This window comes from Aphidius gifuensis, linkage group LG2, assembly GCF_014905175.1.
Source record: "Aphidius gifuensis isolate YNYX2018 linkage group LG2, ASM1490517v1, whole genome shotgun sequence".
Taxonomy (NCBI): domain Eukaryota; kingdom Metazoa; phylum Arthropoda; class Insecta; order Hymenoptera; family Braconidae; genus Aphidius; species Aphidius gifuensis.
In genome coordinates, this window is record NC_057789.1 from 14,730,049 (window position 1) to 14,744,829 (window position 14,781).

The window sequence follows — 14,781 nt, forward strand, 5'->3', positions numbered from 1 at the left end:
TTCTTGTCTAAAGTATTGCCTTTTATTGTTAGTCGTATTTTTTATTATTATTAAATTGTAGAAAATGAAATTCGTCAGCAGCCACCTTGGATACAATAAATATAGACAGATTCAGTTGAAAACTCGGGAACTGTGATTAAAATGTTGACAGTTTTTGATAATGAGACGAAATATGCCACGACTTGCAACAGTCTTGCCTTGGACTTGTCTTGATCTTGTCTTGGTCTAGGTTCGGAATTACATTGGTCTCGTCTTGGTCATGTCTTCCTTTTATTTTGTCTTCTCTCATTTTTAGAAACTTTCCAACAATACACAATTAAAAGAACTGGTCTTTGTTTGATTTCATTCAAATCAGAAACTTATTCGTAAGTTTCGTTATAGCCGCCTTGGCCAAGTGGTAATGCTTCACAGAAGATTCGAGTTCAAGTCCATGTAGAATCAAATATCAGTATTGTTCAATCATAATTTCTCCAAACAATTATTACGTAGGCGAAGCCTATAGTATTGAATTCACTCGCGTTTTTTAAAAAATGATCATATCTTGCAAAGTAATAAAGTTAGAAGAATCGTATTAGGACCAAATAATTCGTCTATGAAAATACTAAAACTGGGAACTTACAAGAAGTAATTTCAATTGTTAGTTAATTTATTATTAACAAAAAACGATCACCGAATAATTTTCAAAGCCAAATAATAAGAAAACTAAGAACAAATCATGGATGCGATTTTTTGCCAGGATATTAAGAATGACAGAATTTATAATAATCGAGTTGAAAATTGTTTCTAATGTCGTTAGAAGATTGTTAATAAAGAAAAAAACAAAATTGCTGTTTTTTTATATTTTGCATAACTCTTTAAAATTTTAACTTACAAGCTTTTTTTATGGCTCAAATTAATTGTCTTTTTAATACCGAGAGCCACCCTCTCTTGATAAAATTTGCTCTGATCATTTGTTAATTAGATATCAGCAATTGTTTATAACAATCACTATCATCCTTTATGTTACAGTTGAAAAATAGTAACGAAGGAGTGATTTTAGCGATTTTTATCAAGACAGGGTGGCTCTCAGGAATTTAATATCGAATTTTTTGAGCTCAAAAAAACTTTTTTATGTTAATTTGTTCAAAAGTTATCCAAAATATAAACAATTACCGATTTTTATTTTAAACATTTTTTCTTCAAAAAAGAGTTTAAAGCGCATGCGTAAAACTTTCTTTGCTGTGGTTATAATTTGCTTGATCGATAAAATAGTTATTTAAATTATCATGTTATTGAAAAGAACAAAAAAAAACTACCATGGACACATTTTTATAAATAAAAGTAATAAACAAAATGGTTCTAAAAAAAAATTGTTTAGTTAAAAAAAAAATAAATTGAACGATTTATTTTTTTATATTTGTATTGATTTCTTTTTTGAACGATTCTAATAAAATCATTAATTACAAGTGATATAACCTCAAATTTTTTTCATCTGTATTTTGATTTATATCCATAATTTGACAGGTGAAAAACAGCGCGAAAAAAACAAAAAATATTTAATCATATAATTTAAAATTATTAATAAAAAATATAACTAAAATGAATTTGGAATAATCAAAAGGAACCACACGGGCTTTTGCCGGAGTTTTGAAAATTTTCAATTTTCAATAGAACGAATCTGTTACTAAAAATTTTTAATAGTTTGTTTAATAAAAGCCATTTGGTTAAATAATAATTTCATACATGTTTCATACATGAAGTATCTTACATAAAGTTTACAGCGTCATCTTGCAGCAACCATAAAACCTTCATTTTACATGCCTAGAAAGATGATTCTTAAACGCGGCTCTAGAGATTTTGAAGACGCTTTTTTTAAGCCTAGAATGAAGTCTCTCCGTGAAGATCTTATCAAGAGTTATCAAATTTATAGTTTTTTCACTATACGATTTTAACACGATATTACACGATATCTCTGGATAGCATCATCGTAGCGAGGTTATGTTAGGCTTCCAAGAAGCGTCTTTTCAATACCTTTCGCCCACTCGCAAAATCACTTTTCAATTAGTTATACTAAAAATCGAGAAAAATGGTTTTTTTTTTATCTCGAAAACTATGATTCTAAGGAAAATAATTCTATAGAAAAATATATGGTATTTGAAAGACCCATTTTTTGAATTATATACGAAAACACTACGACGATTCTATTAAGAGTTATCGAGGTTCCCGTTGTTATTACATTGCTAGCGGAACGTTACGCAATCGATAACCCTTGATACAATAATCGCAGCGACTTCATGTAAGGCTCGAAAGATACGTCTTTCAAATACTCATCACCTGTATATAAAATTATTCTTCTATGATTTATAGTTTTGGAGCAAAAAATAAAATTTTTGTTTTTTTCATTTTTCGATTTTGATGTATTTTACTTAAAAAAAAAAAAAGTAATAACGAGCTGGATCTGTTAGAGTGTGATAGAGTTTTCACCGACGCTGAATTTGAGCCTAATACAAAGTCTCCACAAACATTTTATCGGAAGTTATTGAAAGCTCCGTATTAGAAAAAAAAAACCGGCCATTTTCACGAGCCTTTCTCAATCGCTTTTTCTATAAACTTTATTACCAGAAATTACTAAAACTTTCAGAGATATCTGGTGATAAATATTCTTGCATGTTTACACACCCCTTAAGACTTTTTTTTTTCAGTTCATTTTCGGCTGACAACAATTAAAAAAAAATTCAAATTTATTTTTCGTCATTTTTTCGTAGCAATTTGTGAACACATATTCATTAATTATTTTTTTCTGATGGTATAGTTGTATATAGGGGCAAGCGGGGCAAAATGGAACACCCAAAAAAATATTTTGACTCACATTTTTTTTCATTTTTTCGTCACTCTTCGATTAAAAAAGCCGGAAAAAAATAGATGCAATAAAAAAAAAAATTTTTAGAAAATTTTTTGAGCATTTTTTTTGAGAACAAAGAAAATTATTTTTTATATGTTTTTTTTTTGTTCGTCGAGAAAAATAGTGATAAATTGATTTAAAAGCAATTGTTCGTAATTATAAATGAAGAGAAATAAAAAAAAGTTAATTTTTGTGATTAATATCACATGTTATTAAACAACGATAAATAAATTTATAATAATAATTTTTTTTTTAATTTTTAAAAATTATTTATGTTTTTTTTATTAATAAGTGAGAAAAACTAATCGGAAAATACTATTGTCACACATCGATTTATATTTTTTCCTTAAGTGTTCCATTTTGCCCCGCTTTCCTCTATATATATTAACAAACACTTTGAAACGAGTATAATATCGGTTATCGATCAGAAAACCAAATAAAAAGTTTTTCATTAAACCCTGGTAGAAATTCAGTCTCATGATCGTCTAAAAACTAGCTATTTTTACTAGATTCATACTCAGATGTAGATAGTTTATACATAGATTCAAAACTAGACGTTTACAATTTCTATAGAATCGGACAATTGGCTAGTCTATGGCTATAGTTCGCTAGTTACTGAAAGAAAAAAAAAAAATTATTATAATAACGCTGTATATCCTTAATTTTTTTTTTTGTACAAGTGACCGGGATCGAACCTTTTACCTAGCTACCTACCTGAACTTAGTTTCTAAAAGCGAGTGTATTACCCCGAAGCCAACGCGCGTCAACGTGAATGTTGGAAAATTATTGTCATTATTAGGAAATACCTCCAATGCATTCAAAAAAACGTTATTTTTATGAATAAATTAAATAAATATAAAAAATAAAAAGTAAACTTATTTATTTTTTTTTTTTTATAAAGTAAGTATATTAAACGGAAAATGATATCGTGACTGTATTTCGTAGACAACGAAACTTACCGAAACTTAACTTTGGAAATTTACCAATCACCATGTTATTGTGCATTAAAATTCATGTTACTTATTCAAACAGACTAATAATAATTTTACCACAACAATATTATATAATTGTTTGTTAGAGACTTGTGTTTATACAAGTACTATCGTTCCATCATTATATAGTAATTTTATTCTATAATCATATTCAAATATATTGTTTCTGAGTGTTATACTCTACTACAGTCGGCAAGGTAGGTTTTTAGGAGTCGACATATTGGTCGGATGAATCCATATTCTCAATCTTTCATATGTAAATAGTAAGAAGAATACAACCCTCCAGAGGGTTCAATAAAAATTATTCAACTACTAATAAAATTTGTTTTACGACTAAAAAAAATTATTTTTCTTGAAACAAAAATTATAATACATACCGAGTGTCCCATTTTAATTTATCAATGGATTTTTTTCGTAAAATAAAGCTTAAATTGTAAAATTTTTCAAGTAAAAGTTGTAGGGTTTGGAGGGGGACATAGAAAAAAAAAAAAAAAAAATCGAAAAATCCAGAATGGCGGAGTTTCCGGTATAAACATAGTTTTTTAAAATGGATACTGCATTTTTTTTTTGCACCAAAACGTTTTCTACATCAAAACTAACACTTTTTATTTTAAAAATTTTTCGATAAAATCACTTTTTTTTTCGGCCCGATTTTCTCTGTTTATGGATTTTCCTGAAAAAATATGGCTTTCATTAAAAAATGATATTTAGAAAAGTTGTAGCGCTCAAAAAGACATGAACAAAAAAAAAAAAAATCTAACTTCAAAATGGCAGAGTTTCCGGTATGAACATTTTTTTCTTCGAGGTCAGGTGTAATTTTTTTTTATTAAAAAATTGTTCACATTAAGACTAACACTTTTTCTAAATAAAATTTTCTGGAAAAATCGAATTTTTTTCAAAACTTTGTTTATGCTTCTAACTCCGCCATTTTGATTTTTTTTCAGAAGTTTTTTTTTTTTTTTCGTTTTCGTCTTTCTGGGCGCTTTTCTAAATATCATTTTTTAATTAAAGCCATATTTTTTCAGGAAAATCCATAAACAGATAAAATCGGCCCGAAAAAAAAGTGATTTTATCGAAAAATTTTTCAAATAAAAAGTGTTAGTTTTGATGTAGAAAACGTTTTGGTGCAAAAAAAAAATGCAGTATATATTTAAAAAAACTATGTTTATACCGGAAACTCCGCCATTTTGGATTTTTCGAATTTTTTTTTTTTTTTTTTTCTTCGTGTTCTTCCAAACCCTACAACTTTTGCTTGAAATATTTTACAATTTAAGCTATATTTTTCGAAAAAAATCCATTGATAAATTAAAATGGAACACTCAGTATAATAACAATTGTAGATTCAGTAAAAATTGTTGTGCTGTTTAACAATTTTTGTAGAACACATAATAAAATATGTTAAAAAGAAAACAAATATTATTATAAACTTAACGAGAATTCAGTTTGGCCACCTTTTTGCTGTGCCAGCACAATAATTTTTATTGGAAACTTCTCTTCGTGTAATTGCAAAAAAAAAACAAAATTCAAGAATTTCGAGTTTTTGAAAATATAGACAATAAAAAAAGATTCAAGAACAAAAAGAATAAGTAGCCAAAAGCCAGTTGTACGTATTTTAATTCAAAATAAAAAATTAAATCTAAAACATGTGAAATCTCCATCTTATTTAAATGGGAAAATTCAATCGCTTACAGGCTCCCTTAAATATTGAAATAAAAAAGTGATATTGGTCTTCAAATTTTTGTCCCAACATGCAGAATGAATTCCTCAATATTTTTCCAAAGTCATCTCAATATCAGTCTAAAGCACATGTGTTTACATAGCACAAATCACGAACAAAGAACTTTAATTATGCTATAAAGTTGATGAATAAGTATAAAACCGATAACAGTTTTTTTTTTTCAAAAACAAGAGTCAAGTATTTGAAGTCATCGCCAATTGATTATACTAATTTTGCAGTTTCTTTATTTTTCAAATACACACTGAAAAAAAAAAAAATCCTCCAGAGAAGAAATTTAGTTCTTGAAAAAAAAAAACATTTGAAGTATAAAAGAAAAGTTTTGGTTTGAACTAGAAAGTTCTTTTCCAAAAAAAAAAAATTTCTTGAATATATTTCATACTATAGGGGTCTGACCTATGGGCGGGGTTTAGTAGCACAAATAGCGCGTATATCGTTTGTATTTAATGGATATACGAACGCGCGAGCATAGGCGTTCGCGGGAGAAGGAGCGGACAATCACGCATGTAAAGCCTTAACGGTGCTTCTGAATTTGTTATTAAATTAATAACTCAGTAAATAATTAATAAAAATATCTAAAAATTTGTATAAAACTTCTTGATATACTGCTCAACAATATTGCCGCTGACAAGTTACTCAATTTTTAAATTTCTCCGACTCTTTTTTCATTCAAAGTTTGACAAATTGAATTTTTCATTGGTAAAACACAATAAATAAAAAAAATTAAAAAATATAAATAAATAAATTTTTTAATGTTACTGTTGCCATCGCTAGTCTATAATAAAGCTACAGTCAAATTTTCAAGTCAATTTATTAATTTTTAAAGAAGTTGTCACGAGTTATATGTTTAAAAAAAAGTATTTTTAAAAAAAAAAAAAATTTTGTTTTTATTTTTTATCTCATTAACTAATTATTATAAAAAAAAAATTATCTAAACAAAAATGTGTATTTTTCAATTTTATAGATGACTGTATTTTTTATTTTTTTTATTTTTCAATTTTAATTTTCAACTTAAACAACGTCGCTTTTTCTTGTCTTCGAGCGCGGAGCGTGTTACTGTATCCGGACCCTCAATTTCGTTATCATTGATAATTTAATTTTCTCAATTAATAAAATAATTTCAAAAACGAAAAAATTAATAAAAAAAACTTTTTTTTAAACATGTAATTTGTTATTTTTTTTCAACGTAAGAATTTTTTTTTTTTTTTTTTCTGCTTGCATAACTGGGTATTCGAACCCATGCCCCTTCACTCTAACCGATTCTAAACCTATGCCTTAACTCAGGTAGTCACGAGCGCGATATAAATTTATAATGAGCAAATTTTTCTTTATTTACTTTTTTTTGCGGACGAAACAGGCTGGGTCAAGTGGAAATTTTGTCAACAGCCGAGACTTGATGCGTCGAAGATATATTTCCTTCTGGACATTCTGGTATCTTATCTGGTATCTTATCATATCTTATTGTATTTGGAAAATAAAAAAACGGCAAAATTAGTATAATCAGTTGGCGATGACTTCAAATACTTGACTCTTCTTTCTGTAAAAAAACCTGTGTTTTTTTTTTTTTTTTTTACGGAGGTGGGATAGACGGGAGGCGTCCCACCATAGTATTGTTTTCACTAAATGTTTTACGAATACCACTCACAGCTTGCAAAAATCATGGATGCGAAAATTCCACAGAATAAAGTAAAGAATATAATAAAGATAATTGAGAATTATTTATATTTTTTAAAATTTGAAAAACTAAAAACATGTTGATTTGGGAAAGACAACCTTTATAAAAATCAACTGAGAGATAATTTTTTTTTAGTCTTAATGGATTCCCAAACAAATCTACAACCAGAGCCATACTCGAAATTTTTTCAATAATAGGTTTTTTCATAATTAGCGATTGTTTATAAAAATCAACTGAGTGAGTAGTTTATAAAATAAAAAGAACCACAAAAAAATCATTCAATGAGTTTCTTCGGCTTAATAACTTGATAACAAGTAATTCTAGTTCTATGTATATATTACCGTATAGCGAGATCAGCGAGACCGGTAAGACGAGACGAGACCGAGACTAGGCGAGTCTATGTGTCTTGTCTTCCACATGAACCTCTAATCAAGGCCTCTGCCGAACTATTTAACTTTTTCAATTTTTAACAGTAACGAGGACTGCAAATCCTGTCTTTATTCATAATTAATCGAAACTTTATAATTTGGCATAATTTAAAAAGTCAGTTTTTTGAGTTTCTTAGTTTTTAATTTAACTGAAATTTATTTAGAGATACTATGGATGTGGTAAAACAAAGTGCAGCTCTCTGTCTTTTACGATTACTTCGAACAGCGCCAGATGTTGTTCCAGGCGGTGAATGGACATCTCGTATTGTCCATCTTTTAAATGATCAGCATTTAGGTGTGGTAACAGCAGCAGCATCCTTAATTGATGCACTTGTCAAAAGAAATCCAGATGAATACAAAGGTTGTGTTAGTCTCGCAGTATCTCGTCTCAGTCGTATTGTAACGTCTAGTTATACAGATCTCCAAGACTATACATATTATTTTGTGCCAGCACCATGGTTATCGGTTAAATTACTCCGACTTTTACAAAACTACACGCCACCGGCAGAAGATCCTGGCGTTCGGGGTCGATTGAATGAATGCTTGGAAACAATTTTAAATAAAGCACAAGAGCCACCAAAATCTAAAAAAGTACAACACTCAAATGCTAAAAATGCTGTGTTATTTGAAGCTATAAGTCTCATCATTCATAATGATAGTGAACCAAATTTATTGGTACGTGCCTGCAATCAATTGGGTCAATTTCTTTCGAATCGTGAAACAAATCTTCGTTATTTGGCTCTCGAATCAATGTGTCATTTAGCAACTTCTGAATTTTCTCATGAGGCAGTAAAGAAACATCAAGAAGTCGTTATATTATCAATGAAAATGGAAAAAGACGTATCTGTTCGTCAACAAGCTGTTGATCTTCTTTATGCCATGTGTGATAAAAGTAACGCTGAAGAAATTGTGCAAGAAATGTTGAATTATCTTGAAACAGCTGATTATTCAATTAGAGAAGAAATGGTATTAAAAGTAGCAATATTAGCAGAAAAATATGCCACTGATTACACTTGGTATGTTGACGTTATACTAAATTTAATTAGGATAGCTGGTGATTATGTTTCTGAGGAAGTTTGGTATCGTGTTATTCAAATTGTTATAAATCGTGATGATGTTCAAGGATACGCAGCAAAAACTGTTTTTGAAGCTCTTCAGGCACCAGCTTGTCATGAAAACATGGTTAAAGTTGGTGGTTATATTTTGGGTGAATTTGGAAATTTAATTGCTGGTGACCAACGCTCGTCGCCAGCTGTACAATTTCAACTTCTACATTCCAAGTATCACTTGTGTTCACCAATGACTCGAGCACTTTTACTATCTACTTATATTAAATTTGTCAATTTATTTCCGGAAATCAGAAGTCAAATACAAGATGTTTTTAAACAGCACAGTAATTTACGAAGTGCTGATGCTGAATTACAACAACGAGCATCAGAATATTTGCAATTGAGCGTAATAGCTTCAACTGATGTTCTTGCAACAGTACTAGAAGAAATGCCAGCATTTCCTGAAAGAGAGTCATCGATTTTAGCAGTTTTAAAAAAAAAAAAACCAGGACGTGTACCGGAAAATGAAATAAAAGAGAATAAAAGTCCTGCACCAAATACAAATCATCATGAAAATTCAACTAGTGTTTCTGTTCCAACAGTCAATAGTTCATCAGCTGATTTGTTAGGTTTATCAACACCACCGTCGTCGCAGCCAACTAGTAATACTGGTGTACTTCTTGATGTTTTAGGAGATATTTACAATTTACCAAACAAAGTTGAGACTGCAAATGGCACTCAAAATACATATAATCCAAAAAAGTAAGTTTTTTTTGTTGACTCTATTTCGATAGCTTTATTCATTTTTTTTGGTTTTTTAAATAATTTAATCAAAATTACATGAATTTATATATTTAATGTTTTTTAGATTCGTTTGTAAAAACAATGGAGTATTATTTGAGAATGACCTGATACAAATCGGTGTAAAATCAGAATTCCGACAAAATCTTGGACGCATTGGTCTTTTTTATGGAAATAAAACGCAATCTACGCTTATTAATTTTCAGCCACAGCTTTCCTGGTCAGATGAGAATCAATGTAAGTTGTCTGTGCAGATAAAACCTGTTAACCCTACTTTAGAAGCTGGTGCACAAATCCAACAGATGATCAACGCTGAATGTATTGATGACTACGCCGGCAAGTTTCTGACGAAAAATATCGTTTTTATAGAATTTTTCAAAACTATAATAATAATTTTCTTTCTTTTCCCGAACGATTGACAGGTGCACCAAGTGTTATAATAACATTCGTTCAAAACAACTTGCCACAGCAAATTACAATGAAATTACCATTGACGATAAACAAATTTTTTGAACCAACGGAAATGAATGGAGAATCTTTTTTTGCAAGATGGAAAAACCTTGGAAAGTATGTTCAGTTTTTATCGATTAATAAACGAATAACTTTAACAAAGTTTTACAAAAAAAGTAAATTGACTCATGAATGAATTACTATTATTTTTTTCATAGTGCCAATCAACAGCGTTCTCAGAAAATTTTTAAAGCCCAAACCTCTATGGATTTGTTACAAGCACGCGCTAAATTGCAAGGCTTTGGTATGCAACTTCTTGATGGGATTGATCCTAATCCAGACAATTTTGTTTGTGCTGGAATTGTTCACATGCGTTCCCAACAAGTTGGTTGTCTTCTTCGCCTCGAGCCAAACAAACAAGCACAGGTGGGCAAAATTATTATTATCATTATTATTATTATCGTACTTTTTATTGTAATTTTTTTTTAACACAGATGTTCCGACTAACCGTACGTTCAAGTAAAGAATCATTGTCCATCGAGGTTTGTGATCTTTTGCTGGACCAATTTTAACTACCAGTTACTGTTGCTCTTTGTTCACGTCCTACGCAAAGATCCAGATGATTTCTAAGAGCAGACTTGATCATGAAAAAGCAAAAGAAAAAATATATATAAATAATATCATTGAAAAAATGTCTTAGAAAATCGTATTAAATTAAAAAGACAATATTAATTCTACTTAAATTCTCATTAATAAACTTGCAGTATTAAGATAATATAACTTTGGTGCTGTTGCCATAGACGAAGCGAATCTAAACTTCAAACGAAGTGGTGCTAATCAATTCCTTATAGCTTGATTATCTATGCTCAATCCAATTAATTTATAGTTAAGAATATATTTTATAGCAGTCCAGGAAAAATAATAATACTAGTCAATAGTGAAACGGAATACGTAACATCAGTTGTACCTATAAATAGAAACCAAGATACTTTGGCACTGCTTTGTTTATACACCATACAGGTTCGTGTCTTATCAGCCTGGGGTCGGTGAGATTAAAATACAACAATGTACTTCTTCATTTAGAGTTTTATTTTGAAGAAGATCCCTGGTGGAAAAAATCTCTGATATCACGGTGCAATTAAAAGACAATAATTTGATCAATATTGAATAATTAAAATTTATGTATGTAGTCAGCCTGAACTTACTTTCATGCAAAAAAAACTTTATTGAGAGTTGACTTTATACTCATGAAACAATAGTTCATTTTCAATCAGTTGCACACACGCGTAAGAACGCAAAGATATGGTTCCGCACATAGTGCTATCTATTCATTGAATAACAAAGTTTATAATTTTTTCTATAACTGGATAGTCAACTTCTAGTGAATTTTAGGTATCTTCAAATATCTTTAAATCTGTGCTTGTCTGCACAAATACGACCCAACGGGGGATCTTCAGGTATCTTCGAAATTTTCCCCGGTTATTTTTGAAGATTCTCAGCGGTATACTGTGAAAATTTTTTGTTGAAGTTAAGACGAAAAATTTTGAAAAATAGAACTTTGTCTAGGAACTTTGTTTTTCAACGAAACCAAATCTGTTATAAAGCAAGACGAAAGTGTTTAAAATTAAGTCAAGTGTTTTTTTTTCAAGACAATTTATTAAATAAGAATAAAAAAACTAATTTGATTCCTTCAATTTTTTCAATTGAAGTATATGAGTGGTTTAAGTGTACATATAACATGCAATGTTATGATCGCTGGGTATCATCAAAGATCTGTAACGGTCTGTGCATGTGTTTACAGATATTATCAAACCGGGTATCTGCGTGTATCTTCTGGATTTTTCCCCAGGTACTAACTCCCAAAAATTGTTAATTGCATTCCAATATGCTAAAAAAGAAACTCTAAAACATAAGTACCTTGGTTTATTCCAATTTGACTGACCCCAGACTAAGTAACCACGAACTTCTTATATACATAATTGGGCACCATTTTGATGCTGTTAACAGAGCGAAATATCGAAATCTGTGTTAAATTGCAAAATTCTGTAGTCGATAAATCAAAGTCAACTGGAAAAATAAATTTTCGAAAATTATTTCTTTTTTTTTCACTAGATTCCAAAAAAAATTTATTCTCTCTCAACTGTAAAAATTTCTTTTATTCTATTATTTATTATAATAGTTTTCGAAAAAAAAAAACTTTGTACATAGACGGTAAGCTGATGGCTAAAAAAACTAGACACAACCTAAATGGTCAAATATTTGTTCAGTGGTAGTCCTTGAGTTCCAAAACACGTTGCACCTACTCCCTACCATTTTGATTGGTAACCGTCCACAGGTAAGCCAGGTGAAAATTTGATAATTCAGACAGCTCATAATTACTTAATTTTTTGTTTAATACTTTTAATTTTACGCTTCGCGTCACCTACGTATTGGATTTGTCTACCGAAAATTAAAAAACGCTCTCATTTCTTAAGTAATTGTCAAAGACACATCGTGTTAGAACCAAAGAAGCGTATCTTCAATCTCTTTAATTTGTATATTTTCGATTTTTTCTCAAATAATTATTAAAGTTGCCAAAGCCAAAATTGTTAAAAACTTTTTTTCCTTTTTAGATATTAAATAACTTTTTATCTGTAAGCGTGATCGATTTGCACTGACTAATTAAAAGTTTCCTTTTATTTTGATCTTTAAGTCGCCGCTATTTTGGAAACGATATCTTTAAAACTTACGGAGTTATTAGAATTCTAATAGAAAAATTCGATGTGGCTGTTTTTTTCCCGATTTAAATTGGAACCCAACAAAATCATGTTTTGTGAAGATTCGACGCGCAGTGTTGGTAGCCCTGCTTAGTTCGTCTCACATATGTTTATGATAAACTTTCGTAATGTTGTGACTAAACAATATGACATTTTATTTGAAAAAAAAAAAAAAATTACACTAACTAATAATTGCACATAACCCACCGGAGTATTGAAAATTTTAATTTTCGTTATATATGATTTTTATTATAATACTTTAGTTTTAAAATCCCGACTAAATTAATTGGTAAACAACGGAGATATTAATTTTTGAAAATTGAAAATAATACAAATTATAAGACACATTAAAAATAGTAGGCGAGCTAGGTTATTTTTTTTTAATGTATTTTAAATATAAAAAAAAAATTCTTAAAGGGGTTAAAAAAATTATTAAAAATTTAATTATAAAATTTGAGTTGTAGAGCAATGCGGGGGCTAAGCGGTATGTGGATTACAGAGGGGTGCGAAAATAATAGAGTAGTCGGGAGTTTTTTATCTTTCTTTTCTCTATAGTTTTCCTTTTCTAATATAAACTCCAAGCTGACTGCCAAACTTCCCACTACTACTAGAGGTGGACGCATGTAAATTTATAACATAAAGAAATAATTACGTACCAAAGAAATTAACACGTAGGCAACATCATTTATTTAAATAAATAAATAGTCATAGGAAAAATGGTAGCTAAGGAAAGGAAGTTGCCACATGTTAATTTATACAAAATTAATCTAGCCAAAGAAAAAGCTATAGGAAAAATGGTAGCTAAAGAAAGGATGTTGCCACATGTTAATTTCTTTGGCTAAATTAATTTTGTATAAATTAACATAGGGCAACTTCCTTTCCTTAGCTACCATTTTTCCTATGACTGTTTATTTATTTAAACTAATAACAAGCTATGGGAAAAATAGTAGCTTAGGAAAAGAGGTTGCCTACATGTTAATTTCTTTGGCTAAATTAATTCTTTAGAAATCACGGTGCGTCTAGTGATAAACATAAGCCACCTCGGATTTACACGTAGTGCTGGGGCCCTGGTAGGTGCAACGTGTTTTGGAACTCAAGGACTACCACTGAACAAATATTTGACCATTTAGGTTGTGTCTAGTTTTTTTAGCCATCAGCTTACGGACTAACAGTTTGATCCACTCTCTCGTCACTTGGTTCCACTACAACATCAGCTACAAGTCTAGAACGCTAGTATCCTGGGAAATGGGAATAAGGTTTTTATATAATTGTTTATCAGTATATTAAGAGGCACGGTAGTGCCTCGCGTCGAGTATGAAAAAACAAAAAAAGTGATGATAATTGAAATGCAAATAACTACTATACCGTGCCCATTGCGGTCTACAAGGAGAGTAATCGCTCGAAATTTACCGCACCCGTATTCACGGGGCAAAATTGTTCTCATTTGGGCTTTTTTTTTCCGCTGATCGCGCTTGACAAAATTTTTTTTATGTAGATTTCATATAGAAAAGCTCCACAAACGCCACCATTGGAAAAAAAACGCCCTAGTGAGAACATCCTCTGAATGGCTTGCGGCCTGCAGCGCCATGTTTCAATCCTCGGGAATTGGAAAACACCGTAAATGAAAAAATCTTTCTGACATAGTATTGCGATTCCATCTATTGTGAGCTACAACAAGTCGCCGCCGTAATGTTTTAGCCGACTAGCAGATCTTTCCAAATTCTAAAGTGTAAGCTTCGTAAATGAACTTTTCTTAAGTTGGGCCGAACTCTTAAAAATAGAAATTATTAATTAACGTTTATAATTATCATTCATAAATTAGATTAGGAAGAATTTAGAAATTTCGAATATTGTTGTTTGCATTATATTGAAAATGATAAACATTTTTTTGCCGTTTACTGAATTCTACTAAAAATATTATTAGATAACAGTATAATTTTTTTTTGTTCATATATTTGGAAAATATATGATATTATCACACTAAACTTTTGATTCTCTTAATACGAGTTTGTGA

The 14,781-nt window shown here is 29.9% G+C and overlaps 1 protein-coding gene across 1 annotated transcript in view; it reads left to right on the forward strand.

Annotated features, from left to right (window-relative positions):
* Positions 1 to 12,104, forward strand: part of LOC122849088 (AP-2 complex subunit alpha) — a 58,667-nt gene extending 46,563 nt beyond the window's left edge. The window contains exons 5-9 of the mRNA XM_044147666.1: positions 7,876 to 9,522; positions 9,629 to 9,897; positions 9,984 to 10,128; positions 10,230 to 10,437; positions 10,506 to 12,104. Of these exons, the coding sequence (XP_044003601.1) occupies positions 7,876 to 9,522; positions 9,629 to 9,897; positions 9,984 to 10,128; positions 10,230 to 10,437; positions 10,506 to 10,583 (2,347 nt within the window). The 3' untranslated portion in view covers positions 10,584 to 12,104. The remainder of the gene's footprint in view (positions 1 to 7,875; positions 9,523 to 9,628; positions 9,898 to 9,983; positions 10,129 to 10,229; positions 10,438 to 10,505) is intronic.
* Positions 12,105 to 14,781: the final 2,677 nt, after the last annotated feature.